This window comes from Calidris pugnax, unplaced genomic scaffold (assembly GCF_001431845.1).
Source record: "Calidris pugnax isolate Ruff unplaced genomic scaffold, ASM143184v1 scaffold206, whole genome shotgun sequence".
NCBI lineage: Eukaryota > Metazoa > Chordata > Aves > Charadriiformes > Scolopacidae > Calidris > Calidris pugnax.
The window spans coordinates 1,600,514-1,617,220 of NW_015090957.1; the positions used below are offsets into that span (position 1 = coordinate 1,600,514).

Below are 16,707 nucleotides of genomic sequence, written 5' to 3' on the forward strand. Positions count from 1 at the left end.
ACACATCACAGCTGTTGAAATAACTGAAGCAGATGAACAAAATAAGGGAAAACTGGCAATTAGAAGGAAGTTGGGCATGCGGACTGTTACAGGTGTGATGGTCTCTGTAAACATGGAGTGGTGGCCCGAGAGGCAAAAACATGACCATCATCTCCACGTGGAGAGCAGAGAGGTCCATGCCAGTGGTTAGCTGGAAGTCAGTAGATGTCCCAGCTCTCATCAGAGCTCGTGGCTTCAGCCGTGTGGGTCCTGGCTGGCTCCCAGCTGAGCTCTGCAGCTCCTGGGGAGCACTGGGCTGGTGGCAGGGGGTGTGACGAGGCTCTTTGGGCTGTCCAAGCGCCGCTGCGTGTCCTGGGAGGAGGAGTTTTAACAGCACGTGGCGCTTGCCTGAGACAGACCAAGGTCTTTCACTAATTGCTATTTTGATTTGAAGCCTGCAGGGCCGGGGAGCTTATCCGCGGTAATTGCGATAAGTCACTCATTAAGGGCATTGCAAAATTAATCTCATTATAAGAAATTACTCCTTTGTTCCAAATATTGTTTCCTTGCAAATGAGGGTGGTAGGAGCACTTCGGCATTGCTGCTCTCAGTATCTGGGGGTAAGGGTCCCAGGGCCAGCTGTCCAAGGCACTGACCTACGTGTGGCAGGAGGGGATCCTTAAAAAAAAAATCTTTCCTTGTTTGCAGACATGGCATTAGCTTTGATTTTTACTCACCCACGTATAATTTTTGTGTTGTGACGGCATTTTAATTCATGCCTTTCTTGCTCTATGTAATGTTTAACTTACCGTGGTCTTTTTCTCTTTCCCCCCAGCTGTTTGTCTCGTGTGTGTGCTGTGCTGCCTGCCTCTAAGGCCCCTCTAGAAGATAACACAACTTTACTGCCACGTGAGCTGCCTTCCAGCCCCTGTGCCAGCAGCCACCTCTGCTCACCCCACGGCACCTTGGAGGCACCCACTTCACAAAACAGAGGAAGAAATGAGGGGCCTTTTAAAACCATCTAATGATTTTAATGTGTTAATTTTCCTAAAGCAAATGACCCAGCCACACTAAAGTTCCCTCAAACAGAACAGTTCAGCTGGCATTTGTAAATCTGATGGGGCCTGGTTTGTCTCTCGGGTTACTCAGGGAGATAGAGAACTCCTATTGTGCAGGAAATAGCTGGCCTAAAACAGAAACAGAGTTCTCTAAAGAGGATGCTTCTGGGACAGCAAATGCAGCGAGTTTCTCTGCACAAGCAGGTGGGGACTTTTTTCCCTCCAATTTCTACAGTCTGTCTGAAACAAAGATGACACTGTAGAAATGGGGTTAGAAACGGTGCCTCCACGGCAGCGGGCCTGGCACTGGGTACAGCTACAGCGTGACAACCTGTTCTTTAGTCTGTGTGTCCTCCATTTATGAGATGTCCCAGGAAGCTTTGAATCAGCCAGGGAGGCTGTCCAGCCCCGTGGCCAGTGATCCTGGGGGCCAAGAGGATTTGCCTCCCCGATGTGTCAGCCCTTACCCCCTGGCACACGGTTCCTCCTGTGTGGCCAGCAGGGCATTGCTGCTGCTGCAGCCACTGCTTGCTTCCCTCTTTGTCCCTCCTGAGGTTGTGTGCCGCAGGCATTCAGAGCTGGTGGTGATATTTCCAGCAGAAAAAGCTTCCTCCCGTTGCAGTGGCACAGCCAGGATTTCTGTCAGTGCTGCCCTGGCCAGGTGAGGTCTGTGTTAAGATCAGGGGGCTGGCTCCATGGCAGCGCTGCACAGAGCGGCTGGTGGCTGCCTCTTGGGCTCCTGCTGCTGAACTGGTGAGTGCACCCTCTCAAAACCAGCCAAGTGTTGGCAAAATGTGCTTATTTTTCTTCCATATAAAGAATAGTTTCTCCCTCCTGAGCAGGACTAGTGACAATTGTTAAAATGGAAAAGCAGATCCACACCGGTGTCCCACAATGGTCCCCTCCAGAGCAGCCGTGGGATGGGTGGCAGCCCCAGGGTTAGTTTGGTAGAACGGTTCTGGGATGCAGATTTTATTGCCTAAACCAGGAGATGAAGAGCTGAAACGCTGAAAGCTAAAGGCTTGTGGGAGGGTCCCTCCCTCAGCCTGTCGTTCCTTCTCCCCCAAGTTTATTTCACACCAAGTAACTGTGCTTCAAAGGAAGCCGTGTGAATAAACACCCTGCAGTTAATTTCTTGCCTTCAATTGCTCGCTCATTTGTGGATGACATGTAACATAGTCTGAGTTATTCAAATCACAACATAAGCACCCTTGGCACAGCAGACACTGCTTCTGAGGCTTTTAATTGTGGTGTTTATATTTTGCAATGTGTTGGTTCCTGTCTCCTTTAGCTAATATTGAATGATCTAATCTGTGTCTCGTAAACGAATCTATTTTAGCTCCACTAGAATAACCCCGTAATTGAAGGCATACAGGCAGCCTGTGATGGAAGAAGCAATGCTAAACAGTAAATACAGCTAATGGAACAATTTACGGTGTGTGGATGCTCTTAGCTTTGATGATACCCTGATTAGCTGAGCTGCTGTGTTTGATTTTAATTGTAATGAGAATTAATTGGAGAGCGCTGCACTGTGGCAGCCCTGCAACGGTGTTTTGGCATCTCAGAAAAGTGAAAGCACCTATCCCAATGTAATGATTTTTGTTTCTTTATTTTACAGAAAAAAACTATGGATGTTTATAGGAGAGAGGTAAGTGGTCCTTCCCTCACCCCAGGTGCTCTTTCCGTGTGTATCGCTCACGTCGGTGCTGCGTGGGGGCTCGAAGCCCCCTTTGCAGGGGATAAGCTGTTCTGGAGACACCTGGGTTGGGCTGGGGGAGTCTCTGCCCCACGGAGCTGTTGGTGGATGTGCATTTCCTGCCTCTGCACCTCCCGCTGCAGGCAGCCAGCAGCTCTCCCCAGCACGGGAAGGCTCAGGCAAGGACAGACACCGGGGATGAAATCCAATAGATCACAATTAGCGGTGGGGAAATCGTAGGAGATACATCCAGTGGCACCAGCATAGAGACAGCCAAGGATCAATGATAATTACATGCTAAATCATCCAGAGCATTCGTAGGTGCCTAGAATGGTAGCTATTATCCAATTTTTGTATAGCACGGGGAGTGCTTTTTAATTACTTGCACATTGCAAAATGCTCTTCTGACACTTGCAATAAGCTCAGTGAGAACAGCCATTTTGCTGAGACCGTTTAGGGATTCTCTGATTCCTTGGACATCCAATAATCAGGGAAGAAGCAGTCGCTGATGTAATTAGCCTCACTACCTGGGAGAGGGCATGTTTGAGGCTCAGATTAGATGGTCTTGTCTTCACATCTCCGTGCTTCTAACCATGGACATGTCTGATCCCTCTCAGATCATGTACTATCAGCAGGCCATCATGAAGTCCAGAGTGAAATCTTCTGTCTCTCTTGGAGGGTAAGTCCTGATTTCCTTCTGTCCACACATTAATTAGTCTTCAGCACTCATCTCCTTCCTGAGAAGGAAGGATCGAGCACTTTGGTGCCAAGCTGTGGGATGCTTTGTGCAGCAGCACTGTACAATTGCAGGATCTGTGCCAAGGTGCCTGTTAGCAATGGGTCCTTGGACAGTGCTCTCCTAGCTTCAAGCACATGAAAGCAGTTTGGCCTGGAAGGAATTTTAAACACAGAAACCAGATGATTTTTTCAAGAATGAAAAAGGGAGGAGAAAGCTAAAATTCCAGGACATTAGTGAAATCGGTTGTAATTACAAGTCTGGCCAACTGAGAAGGTAGGAGAAGTGTTTGTCTGGTTCCTGCTGGGATGGAGACATTTTTGCTTTGTGCCAAGCCCTTAGAGGCATTTGCAGAGGAATGAGCCCTGCGGTAGGTGAGCGGAGGAGCGGAGAAGCCGGGCTGTGCCCTCAGTGCTCCTGCAGCTCCCTGGGCTCTCCCACACCCCACGGGAAGGCTGCCAAGAACCCACTCTGAGCAAATACTCATTTTCCTCTTCTCTGGCACTTTTCTCTCTGTAATGTGTGGCAAAAGCATCCCAGCATCAGGCCTTTTCCACTGGGTTGGGGAAGGAGATAGAAGCCGTTTGAGGGCTTAGTCCCACTTCCTTGAAATGAAAAGGCAAAAGGAGGGGATGGAAGAGAGTCTTGTATCTCCCTGTGCTTGAACTGACAAGTTCACTGCTTTGAAAGACAACCAGGAGATCATTGTTTGGGAAATGGGAAAGATGAACTGAGCTGATGAATGGATTTTTCTCACAAGGCAGGGCCCACATTCCGGACCCCCAGCTATAGGGCTGCTGCTCTGGAGACATCTCTGGTCTGTGCAGCCCTTTATCTGGTGGTGCTGGGGGTGGCTGCAATTCTGCCTGCAGATTAAGGTGATTCTGTTGGATTTACTTACAGGCTTGTGAAATACTCGGAGCAGTTCCTCTCCAACGATCCCATCCTGTCTGGCTGTCTCCCCAGCAACCCCTGGGTAACAGACGACACCGAGTTCTGGGATCTCAATGCAAAGCTGTATGTATTTGTGTTCTTTTGCCAGCTTGTGGTTTACGCTGACCTTTATGCTGACAGAAATCAGAAAAGGGAACCGCTGATTTCATCATGATATCTGGCCTCTGATAATGGGCAGGGAAGTGTTCCCTTTCTGACATGGCTTGGCCATGCTAAAGAAACTGTCTCCTGGGAATACTCCACACTGAACTTCCAGCATTATTTTCTTCAAGTGGAGGCTTCCTTAACATCACAGGAATTCCTAGACTGATGATGGGAGTATGCACTCAGCCCCTGCTGAGGGGGTCTCATCCTCCCCTTGGATGAAAGTCCATTTTTACTAGTGCAGGAATGGAATATGGCCAGTTATGCTCAGGTATAGCACTTGCCTTAGCATTAACCTTGCTAAATTACGTGCTGCCAATGGTTGGCAATTCAGGGTTCAACCCCTGGCCCTTGGTCTTTGCTCACACCTTGGGCAGCTTTCTTAGGAGCGAGTTTGGGTTGGAGGCACACACGGGCTGTCCCTCCCTTCTCTGAGGTCTCCCTTGGTTTTCCATTCGGATAGCATTTGCTAATTACACAGTGGCATCTCTGTGCTTGAAGCACACAGCGTGTTACTGGTTCTCATTTGAGACCAGCAATCCTGTTAGAGTGATGATATCCCATTAGACAGCCCCAAAGGATACCTTCACAGAATGCCTTTATGAGCAGCAAAGCTTTGGGCAACAACCAGTGCCTCCTCCAGAATGGGACTGAGTCAAACCTCCAGCAAAGCTGGGCCGCCATTGTGAGAGCAGCATAAATCCGAGATAAATCCTCATCCCACTGTGTACCAAGTTGTTTAATTACAGCTTACTTAGTGGGCTGACTTCGGGAGCTCATTACAGCATTCTGGAAAACAGTGAGTGCTGTGAAGTCTCTTGGCGTTCCAGCAAAGGGCATTTTGGTTTTAATTAATCTGCCAATTAGATGGGCCGCGTGGAACTGGCAGTGCTGTTTGTTTTCGACCCGTGCAGAGTGGAAATCCCCACCAGAATGCGCGTGGAGCGATGGGCCTTCAATTTCAGTGAGCTGATCCGGGACCCCAAAGGGCGGCAGAACTTCCAGCTCTTCCTGAAGAAGGAGTTCAGCGGTGGGTCTGCTGTGTGTCCCTGTGTCCCTGCACAGCATAGAGCGTGGTGGGAATCCAGGGCTGTGCAGTGGGTGCTGCGAGCTGAGACAGGGACAAAGTCACCAAGAAAAGGCAGCAGAAGTGCCTTTGGAGGCCGTGGCTGTGCAGCCAGCGCAGGCAATACCATCTAGTGGCACAGGACACAAAATACAGGACACAAAATGGTCCCAAGGAGGCTGGAACCGCCTGGATTCACAGGCTCTGACAGGTGACATCGTCCCTCAGCAGAGGACAGGGGAGAGTTGTTTTCCTCCTTCGGTCCCAAGGGGATTTTCCAGGTGGCTGTAAGAATTGGAGAGGCTGAACTGGGGCCAACGCAGACTGAGTCGAGCACGTTCAGTTTAGGAGTGAATAAATGGGACTGTGTTTTCCTCAGTCTCGCTCTCTGCTGACTGCATCCTTGTTTCGCAGGAGAGAATCTGAGTTTCTGGGAGGCCTGTGAGGATCTCAAGTATGGAGACCAATCCAAGGTCAAAGAAAAAGCAGAAGAAATTTACAAGTGAGTGTGATAATTCTGCATTCTTAAACTCTTTGTCCAGGAGTCCCATCACCGTCCTCTACACACTGTCGTTCTCCACATGATTTATTCCTGAGACTTTTCTTTGTAAGCTGCCATCAAATGTGGCAGTCCTGTGTCCCCATGTAGGAAAGGAGCTTTTGAAGATAAAAGCACAAGCATTGTTTTGTTATAGTTACTTTTCCACTCTGTTCTCCACTCCACACCATTTAGGTTTTAGCATGTAATTTAACTAGAGGTGTGGAATAGCAAAGGCCCAGAGGCTGCCACAGGGAGAGTGAGCTAAAATTTGGTTTGTATTGTGTGTTCCCAGTGCAAGAGGAAGTGACTGCAGGTCACAGTGCTGAAGAGGAGATTGACTGCCCAAGACCAGGGCAGCAAATTATAGTGGGGAGCTGAAGGGACTTTTCCTTTCATGTGTAGACAGAGGAATCTCTGGGAATTCTCCAGCTGATAAGGGCACTGTTGATCCCTCCTCCTTGCAGGCTCTTCCTGGCTCCGGGAGCAAGGCGCTGGATTAACATTGATGGCACAACAATGGGCATCACAGTGAAAGGCCTCAAGCACCCTCATCGCTATGTGTTAGATGCTGCTCAGACCCACATTTACATGCTGATGAAAAAGGTTTGTTATTTGTTTCCAAAGCCTTAGGGGGATTCCACTTCTCTGGGCCTTTCCGTGCCCTTGTGTGCTCTCGGCTGTCACTTTCAAGTGGCCTTTCTTTGAAAATCCCTCAAATCTGCTGATTTAAGCAGGAACTGCTCCAGGCCTTTGTAGTTTGCTGCTGCTTCTTCCCTCTGAGGCAGCATGTCCCCAAGGTGATGGGGGTCAGGTGGCTGCTGGAAGTCCTGCTCGGTCACCAGCTCATTCAAAGCTTGAACAAATCTTTGAACTTTATTCATTTAGTACCAGTGTGTGTGTGACAGCAGGTGTCTCTGTGGTGGGATGCTTGTACCCGACAGGATTTCAGCAGTGGATGGGAAAGGTGGCAGCAATTGTGATATAACTGCATGAGTTTTGTACCAAGAGCATAACCAGACGTGGCCCATCTCAAGTTTTACTGAGTCTTTTCACACATTTTTCTGTGGTTATGTTGTTAGACACCCTTCTTTTTGGTCAGACTGATGCAAGACTGTGGGCTGATGTCAGTGTACTGACAGACTGATGTCTTGGCTTTCATTAGATCACGGTGACCACAAATAACCCGTGACTCCTCCTTATAGCAACACAAAATGCATTTAGCAGAGCAGCAGCTACTGCACGTTGACACTGAAAGCAGCAGAACTACACTGATTTTCACCAGTTGCTGAACAGTTTGGCTCCTGAAACATGAGCTCCTCACCTTGCAACGACTGTGAGATACCACGGGCCTGGGCTAAGCTCAGTTCAGACCTTTTTGGTCTGGATCTTACCTGGGAAGCTTTATTGTGAGGTGGGAAATCCTGGGAATTTTACAGCAAGATGAAAGGGTATTGGTTTAAACAGCTACATTTGCCTGAAAGATGCAAAGTCCCTTGGGCTGTTTGGGGGAGATTATCTGGTTCCCAGCCTCCCTGGCTCCTGAGCAGCTGTATTTGGTGGTGATTTTAATAAGGGTGTTTGCAGCCCATAACTACCAGTTTCTCTTTTTTCTCCTAGTAGGACTCCTATGGCCGCTATTTAAAGTCTCCAATATACAAGGAAATGCTGGCCAAGGCTGTTGTGCCACAAGAGACTGTCAAAAAAAGGCAAGTGAAACTGAATGTAATTGTGGGGTTTGTTTTTCTTGTTGTAGCAAGGGTAGAAAAACCCGGAGTTGCAGCAAAATTACTATGATTTAGATGTTTGCTTAATTAAATAAAATTTTTCACTAAAAAGATGCCTTGCTTTGAGACTGGTTACGCTGTAAGTTTGTGAGCCCTTTGGAAGTGGCTTGTGTGCAGTCAGAATTGACCCGAGGATGGCTCGGCTGCCTTGTCTGTTGGGTCTGTTTGGAAAGGCTGTGATTGTTGAATTAACCATGGCTCCTTTCCTGGAAGGAGAGAGCAGTGTGTACAGGGCATGGGAAAGCTCCCACCCACGAAACGCTGGCGGCCAGAGACACGGAGCCACCGCAGGGTCCTCCTTGGGCTCTGAGCCACCTCCCCCCTGCGAAGTGAAGGTGACAGGCAGCAGTGACTGCTGCCAGAAAGTAGACAGTCTTAGAAGGGGCAGGCTTGAAATGGCTTTTTCCTGCCCAAGATGAAGGTTGTGTAGCAAATTCAGGCTATTTGAACCGCAGTTGCTTCTGAAAGCGGAGCGTGCACTGTCGGAGCCCAACTGGGTGGTGTGCTTTCTCTGTTCCTCTTGCACCCATCCACCCAGCAAGCAAGAAAGAGGAATCATGGACACTATTGTTTCATCTAAAGCCTGTTTCGAGTTGGCAGAGGAAGCTCTCCTGCTGTCTTGCCTGGAGTTTGGTTAGATTTTCCCTGGGCTGCACATCACAAGGTCGCTGGCAGGTGCTGATGATGCTGGTGGCTGCCTTCGTGTCTGTCAGTGCCCGTTGTGGAGACACAGTACGCAGCATCCTGGCTAAGCTGAAGAGCTCGTAGCTCATCTAGAGGTGGTTAAACACTTGCTTCTGCTGCTGCTGGCAATGGCCTAGCTCAAGCAGGTAGTGGGTGGTTTTTTGGGGTATCACAGACACCAGAAGCACCCCTACTGGTCTGTATCTTGACCCTACTGAGACCACTAGAAAAAATTCTACTGATGGGAGTTCTTTGGCTTCACACTGAGAGTGACATGCAAACACTGAAAACAAAAGGAGTGATGTGCCGGCCATCTCCCGGCCCTGGAGTCCCTCCTGAGGACCAGGAGCAGGACTGCATTTACATTTTTAGCAGTCCTGTGGCACTGAGTCACCCAGTCCTGCTTTAAACCACCTCATCCTCACTTCCACTTCTTTGTTGTTGTGAGGGTGACAGTGGCACGTCCCTCTCTGTGTCTGAGCTTGCCCTCCTGGTAAGTTTTCTTACCAGGAGTGAGTTTTTGGTGCCCTTCTGCTTTTCAGTAACGCCCTGCATCTTTCTCTCACTCTGCCCAGCTCCACCTTCCCGTTTGGACGCCGTCACCTCCGTTCCAGCCCCAGCCCTGTCATCCTGAGGCAGCAGGAGGAAGAGGCCAAAGCCAAAGAAGCCGCCACCACCGTGGACATCACGCAGGTCATGAGCAAGCTGGATCGCAGGAGCCAGCTCAAGCAGGAACCTCCCAAGTAGGCTCTGAGCCCTGCAGGGCACAGCGCAGGGAAAAGACAAGCTGAGGCTGGTGTTGAGCTTCGTCTCCCCTTCCTGAAGGTGTCAGTGCTGCTTTAGGTTTCCCAGGCCGGCTCTGCCAGCAGCCTGCTGCCTGCACGTTGCCATGGCTTCTGGAGCAGCAGATGTCACTTCCCAGGCACGTCAGGCATGGCAGTGCTGCCGGAGCCAGGCCGCTGGCTCTGCCGGCCACGGGGTGCAGGGCCCCGGCTCCCTCCTGCACACCCCGCAGGGGGGATGCCCCCTGGCTGCCCCGAGCCCCCCCAGGAGGCTGGGCAGCCCGGCCACCTCTCCCTGCCTCCTGCTCCTCCAGGAGCTGGGATGGCACAAGGCAGAGCAACGCTCTGCTCTCCCACTCCTTTGGGTTCAAATCAGCCTTCCTCGGAGCAGAGGTGGTCCGTGTTGGAGTGCCTCTGTGCTGCATCCATCTTCTCAGGGGGTCTGCCCCCTCCCAAGGGCTGCACGCCCGGCACCCCTGAGAGGAGCACCCCCCTCAGCTCCAGTATCCTGCACCTCCTAACCAGCACGAAGGAGCCTCAGGCAGCAGAGCTGTGTAGGCTTCTTGTGAGAACAGCAGGACGAGGGTTTCTGAAGCTTTGGGTGACCCTTTGAATTTTAATGATGCTCCCAAGTGTACCCCTGGCACGTTGGGGATGATCAGAGGAAGGCTCTGCTCCCCCTCCATCCCCCCCACCCAATCATGAGGGTGTGCAGCCCTACAGAGCCTGCGGGAGGGCTCGGGAGATGCAGCCACAGCTTTGTGTTTCTTTTATCAAATCCTTCCCGCCTCGTCTTGTCTTTTTCCTGCTCTTCTGTTTTCTGGTGTTAAAAAATCCTAACGGGAGGTAGTTCCAATTGTCACTGGCTTGTAGCCCAGGGGCAAAGAAGAGCCAGGGCAAAGATGTTAGGAGCTGACTTCAACTTTAAGTAGTGCTTTTTTCATTTGCTGTGTCTCTTTTGCTCTTTAGAGTGAGGCAACCTAAACAACTACGGTAGTGCTAAAGAGCTCAGGGAGATTCCAGGCTTTGCTGGGAAACCCCGGTGTGTCTGGACCAGGCCAATGATTACCAGAAGTGGGAAAATTCCTGCAAAGTCCAGTAAAGGGAATTTGGGGGGGGTGGGGCAGAAAAGCTTCCTTGTTTCTTAGAATTTAGGGGAAACAGAGGGCCTGGGTGGGAAGGACTGAGGTCCGGGAAGCTTCTTCACTCCTGTTTTATTGTTCATCCATTTGTACTGCTGGTGGGATTTGACAGAAACTGGGAGATGGAGGAGGCTGGGAGTGAGTGGGAGCCCTCGGGTACCGAGGCTCCTGCAGACCAGCCCCTCGCGGACAGGGCTGTGTCTGATCAGCTTTGAACGGTGACTCTCGACCCCCCTGTGCACGTTATGGGGGCAGAATCAGGGCTGTGTGCTCTGATCTGGTGTCACTGCAGAAGCAGTCCCCTGCATTGTGCAGCTGAGCTGGGGAGATTTTAATGACCTGCATTAACCTAATGGTGACAAACCTTAGAGGAACTGAAACCAGTTGTGTGAGTCGTGTGCTCTGGTGTCAAGGTCTGCTGGCTGAGTCTCTGCTCTTATTCCCAGTGGAAGCAGTGGCAAATATTGCAATATCGTAAGGGGGAGCAGGCTCAGACCATACATTTTTCAATTCTGCTTAAAATCACAAGGATTTTGAAGGTGAGGTACTGAGCACCATCAACCTACTTTGACACAGAGCATTGAAGGAGACTCAAGAACTGGACAGGGTTGGTCCAAAGCTACTTGGGTGTGATGAGCCCTACAGTCTCTTCAGAGTTTGTCTAACATGGAGCACTGAGCGCGTTGGGATTGCCAGTGTGCAGTAACATGTGGGAGATGAAGTCAGGGTATAAATAATAAATAACAAATCTGTGTGTTCCAGTCAGTCCCTCTGATTCTACTTCTGTTTTGTTCAGCTTTGCTTTTCATGTTCTCTCTATCCATTCCTTCCTCTGATTTTTCATCATCTCAGCTTTGCCTCGCTGACACGGGTTAATGCTGCGTGCTCTGGAGTCACTGTGCTTGTGAAACACCAGTCCCGCACTTGCAGGCAGCAGCTGGCTCTGTTCTGCTTCTGGGCTGACTGAGCTGGCGTGACCCAGTGTCCCGCTCCTCGGGCCCTTGCTGTTCAGTCCCCAAAGAGGAAGGTCGCCCGGTACAAAGTGTGACCGCGGCACAAACTGAACTGCACTTTGTGCCAGCCAAGAAATTGTTTGTTTCCATTGGAAATCAGAGCAATATGTTGTTTCATTTCTTGGCCATCACTTCTATGCATTCATCTGTCTAATAAATGTAGAAAATGAAAAAAGAACCGAGTTCATCCTTCTCTGTCTTGTCTCAGCATGTTCATCCTTCACTGTGTCATCTCCCTGCCACGCGTGCATGTGTCTTCTGTATGTGCCTCTGCTCTCATCACTTCTCTTTGGACACTCGAGCTGCATTTCATTTCTGCTGGGACTGAGTCCTTGGGAAGCGGCGGGGGGGACCCCGGGTTGCAGCATGTCCTCTGCTGATCCGTCTCTGCTCGGCTGCGGCCCGAGGGCTGAATTAGCTGAGCTGGAGACTTCACAGCACCAGCCAAGGGACACTGGTAGCTTCTTGTATTATCGGTCATCAGGGTTTGGAGCTCAGTGTCCTATTTCTTGGCCGCCACGGCAGCCAGCACACTGGTGCTTCGGGCGTGACATGGTTATGCTGTTCACAACTGAGATGACATTCTCGGGATAGCCGACTCCTCCGTGCCTGCAGCTAATTGTTGTAAGGAATGAGACAAACTGGTGTCTCCCACAGCATCCCAGTGGGTGTGGGGCCGGATCTGTCAGCGCCCGCTGAGGCCGGTAGCCACGACCCTGCTGCTTTCCATGGGCAAAGGGTGAGGGCTCCGCTCTCCTGCTGCGGGAGGGCAGGGAGGGGGCCAGAGCTGCAGGAAGGGGGGACGCCGTCCCAGGCTGGGCTGGGGTGACAGCCGCCTGCCTCCCAGCTGAGCCCCGTCTCTCCCGACAGCACTGACAGCACCCGGCCCTTCTCCTCCAAAGGCAGGATGCCGGTGGCCTCCAAAGGAGGAGAAGGCTTCTCCTTCTGAGGAAGCCTGGGGAGGGCAGCCACCGCCATGTGGCCCCCCCGGGCCTGACTGAGCCTCTCTCCTTTTCCTCCCCACAGCGGTGCCACCTCGCCTCCCTGGCCCCTCACCCGGCTGTCTACGCCGGCACCCCGCCATGGCCGCCCGCCTGCCTGCCCCTCAGCCCCAGCAGCCTGGCTCCTGCCTCCCCCGGCCCCCCGGCCCTGCCCCACGGCACCGCCTGCCCCTCGCCCATCAGCGTGGCCCTAGACAGCACGGCGGGCGCTGAGAGGGACCCTGAGGGGACCGGCCCCTTCCCCTCCGGCAGCAGGAAGTCCCGTGCGGCCGCCCTGTCCTTCGGCCGGTTCCTGACGAGGGGCTGCTGGTCCTCGCCCGTCCTGGCCACACTCTCGCCCAAGTGCCCGGCCATGCCCCACGGGAAGGTGCAGCCACTGGGCGAGCGGGAGCGGCAGCTCCAGCCGGACACCAAGGCAGTGAGCAGGTAAGCACCCTGAGGGCACCCGGCCGCCCTCATGAAGGGCTGGCCTCTGAGATTGATTGGGTTTGTAATTAGGTTGAAATAGTATTGCCTGAGCCCACTGAAGTGGGGTTTGTGTTTCATATTCCAGTCAGCTCTCGCCGTCTCAGCCCCGTGTCTGCCTGCTCTGGGGCTGCCTGTCATGGCGGCTGCCAGGAGCTGGCACCGGCACTGCTCCTCCCTGGTGCCAGGCAGGAAAATGGAGGTGCTGCAGCAGTGGTCCCAGGGAGCAGTGGGCCGTGAGGCTGCTGGGGTTCAGGGATGTGGCCTCACCTCTCCTGGGGACACCAGGCACTAGCACCGCCTGTCCCCCCCTGCCCCATGTCCTGAGGCCCCTCACAGCAGAGCAGGCCGGAGGAGATGGCGGCCTTGCTGCCCCACGTATGTTAACAGAAGTTGTTGTTTATCCAGTTTGTTTATTTTGGTGGCTTTGGAGATGAGGTCAAGGTCATTGCCCCAGCAGAGACGGTGGAGTGTTCAGGTACCCAGGGACCCCATCTGTCCCCGTGGCTCCTCCCTGCCAGGTTGGGGGGGGCGCTGCGGGCCGGGCCGATGGCTGCTGCTCCTTAAACTGCCTCTAAACCCCCCCATGGCGTTTGTGCTGCCTGGCACACACCATGGTCAGGCCTCTGGAAGCCTCTCTTCCCCTCGCTCCTCACGCGTGCTTTCTGTTCTGGATGTGTTCTCTGGTAAGAAACGGGCAAGAGCCCGTGCCAGCCGTCCCTCTCTGCTGCGCTCACACCTCCTCTTCATGGTGTAAAGCCCCCAGGTTTTACTCTTGATCCCTGAATTTTGAAAATTGCTCGTATATTCGTGTTTGTTCTCAAGTGCCAGTTCAAGTTCGGTTTAATGATTTGAAAGTCAGAGGAGACCCAGAAGTAACAAGGGAGGAGAAATCTTGAGGGAGAGTCATGAAACATTTGTCATTCCCGAGCAGGATGTGTAAGGACAGGGATTTTTTGCCTGGAGAGGCTGTCACTGTTGAAACCAAATCCTGGCCCTGGCCCTCACTAAGAGTAACGTGTCCTCAACCCCTGTTAACCCACCTCTGCTGCTGACCAAGTGGATGAGTCCACATTATAAATTCAAAAGCACAAATCTGAGGGCTCCTTCTCCACCTGGCTCCGCGCTCTGGCTGTGCTGGAGCTGTGTCACACAGCAGTTTTGCTTCAAAGAGGTGGGAGTGCACGTTTCCTTCATTTTCCATCTCTGCGGGCCTGTGCCCAGGAGTTTTGCTTTGGGATTTGGGGTTTGAGCAGTGGAAAACTCAAAGCCAGACTCCGTGCTGTGTGTTCGCTCTCTCAGAGAGTACATCAAAAAGTGCCGTACGTGTGATGAGTTTTTATTTCACAACACAGCTTCTTCCAAATAAAAATGGATGCTCCTTTGGAGAGCCGAATCCACCCCATAGACTCTGTGGAGGGAGAGGACAACCACCACAGAGCTCGTAAGGACTCTGCCAAGGAGGTGATCTGCCCTTGGGAGAACCCCACGGAAGAGGGAAGAGCTGGGTAGCGAGCAGCCCAGACATGGACCATCCCTTTCCAGGCCTGGGAGCACGAGGTTTGCCGTGTGTGGTTCAGTACCCAGGCCATGCTGTTGAAGAAGTGCATCTGAGCCGTCCTTCAGCATCGAGGAAGCTCAGACCAACACAGCTATGAATAACGGACCCGTCTGTTTGAAATTCAAGAATCTGAAGAATTTCTGGACTGGTTTTCTTTCCTATCTTTGGTCTATTCAGATCTGCTCATTACAAACTTCTTGATAAATGAACCTCGTTTCTTGCCTTATAGCAGATGGGGAATTTATGTGTATATTTATATCCTGGGAAATGGTGTCTTATCTGAATTACTTGCTTGGCCATGAGGTGTCAGCAGGCTGTACACAGCACAGCTGGAGCAGAGCTGGCAGGCGTTTTTCAGAGTAGGGCTCAGATTTCAATGCCAAGATTGGGGCATGTTTATGTCCCCAGCTTGGGTCCACCTCTTATTATTAATCATGTTTTAATTTTAAAGCAAGTTCATTAAGAGACAGCTGATCGCTGGGGAAAATAAAGCGAGCCCCTCATGAGAAGCTGCGTACTGTGTGGCATAGCATCATTCCTGAGTCCAAACCAAAACTGATCCCGAAGAGCAGGCAGTGCAGGAGGAGAGCAAAGGCTCCAGGGCACTGCTGCATTCGCTCCGTCTCCCTTTTGGGGCCTCTCAGTGCTGGGATGGGCCTTGAAACCATGACCTGAACTGCACCCCAGCAACACCTGGGAAGATCCAAAATAAACCTGTGTTTTGGGCCTCTCCAAACCGAGATCGATGCATTGCCACAGTCTTTAACTCTGTTGTGATTCAAGAGTGTTAAACATTGCTCTCCTTATGTTGTGTCAGTGTTTGAAGGTATTTTTTTGTTCAAGTGCGGAGGGCATTCCTAGATGTGTGTGGGGTGGGTCGTTGTTCTGTAATTTGGCCGTGTAGCCTGTGACTTCTGATGTCACTGTTCTGTATTTCCAATTGTAAATGGAGCTTTGCCTGTGTGGCTGGAGTGGTTCTTCCTGCTGACTTCTGCTGGGGGATTTACTGTCTCTCCATACACATTCTCGGTGGTCCCCATGTCCCCCAGGTCTGGGATGATGCTTCTAATCACAGGGCAGTTTGGGAAAATCAAGAGGTTGTTTCTCTACCCAAAGACTCTTTCCCAGGGGAGCAGAAAGATGCACCACCCCAAAGCAAAGGTGGGTGCAGCCCCACACCACCCGTGGTGCTTCTCTTGTACCCACTGCTCTCGCTGGCTTTGCTCTGTCGGGAAGATCTGGTTCTGCTCTGGCAGTCACTGCCAGTGACCACCTATTACTCATGAGAGACAAATGTGGTCTCTTTTGTGATTGTTTTCATTAAGTATTGTTACTCAGCAGCTCCTGACTGGACACTGGTAATGTATAATCCAGGAAACACCATGACAGGAAGCCATCGCGATGTCTGAGAGTTAGTGATATCACATTTAATTAGGTACATATTATAAGAGTTATCCCGCTGCTAATATTTCTTTCATTGATTTGGGGTTCCTCTTGTGCGCCTCTTCCTCCACCTTCTGCTCCAGCGGCCGCAGACGAGCAGCGTGTGTCTGGGGCTGGGACGTGGGTCACGCTCCCTGCAGACAGTGACCGCCGTCACGTGGAGCCTGTGGTTTCCTCCTCTTCAGCACCGCGGGCGTGCAGGGACCCGGGGTGGGCACACAGCCTGCCTTCCTCCCCAGCTGGGCTCCGCGTGCCCCTGGCTTGCTGAGGGAGACGCAGGCCCTGTCCCGGTCTCACAGGCTGGTGAAGGCGTGTGATCTCCATGAGGAACGCGGGCGCTCGCGGCTGTGCTGGCTCTCCGGTGGTGCACACGTGGGGAATGGAAAGCTCATGATCTCTGGTGACCTGTTCTGCTCCTTAAGGGACAGACTGCGAAGATCTCCCCTTCTTTGCCAAGGAATTAAACAGTACCTTGGCCTCACACTCATCTTCTAAACCGAAGGAAGGACTTCAGGATCCAAAACTGGCTGCTCTGTCAGGGTCTGGACACCTTGATACAATTACATCCAGACAGAGAGGTCCATAGGTGTCCCATGGCCAGCACTGGGGGTTCCCAGCATTTATCCCTCCAGGGCACTGCCTTTTTTCCCCAATATCT

The 16,707-nt window shown here is 51.9% G+C and overlaps 1 protein-coding gene across 5 annotated transcripts in view; it reads left to right on the top strand.

Moving 5' to 3' along the window:
• Positions 1 to 15,569, top strand: part of RGS9 (regulator of G-protein signaling 9) — a 31,636-nt gene extending 16,067 nt beyond the window's left edge. For 2 of the 5 annotated variants that reach the window (XM_014952268.1, XM_014952269.1), the window contains exons 10-19: positions 2,656 to 2,685; positions 3,351 to 3,412; positions 4,373 to 4,486; positions 5,482 to 5,597; positions 6,048 to 6,135; positions 6,639 to 6,777; positions 7,795 to 7,880; positions 9,218 to 9,335; positions 12,606 to 13,006; positions 14,401 to 15,569. In XM_014952268.1, coding sequence (XP_014807754.1) covers positions 2,656 to 2,685; positions 3,351 to 3,412; positions 4,373 to 4,486; positions 5,482 to 5,597; positions 6,048 to 6,135; positions 6,639 to 6,777; positions 7,795 to 7,880; positions 9,218 to 9,335; positions 12,606 to 13,006; positions 14,401 to 14,557 — 1,311 coding nt within the window. In that variant the 3' untranslated portion in view covers positions 14,558 to 15,569. Of the gene's footprint in view, positions 1 to 814; positions 2,473 to 2,655; positions 2,686 to 3,350; positions 3,413 to 4,372; positions 4,487 to 5,481; positions 5,598 to 6,047; positions 6,136 to 6,638; positions 6,778 to 7,791; positions 7,881 to 9,217; positions 11,328 to 12,605; positions 13,007 to 14,400 lie in introns of those variants that run through there. The other 3 variants (XM_014952271.1, XR_001413202.1, XM_014952270.1) reach the window with 3 other exon arrangements.
• Positions 15,570 to 16,707: the final 1,138 nt, after the last annotated feature.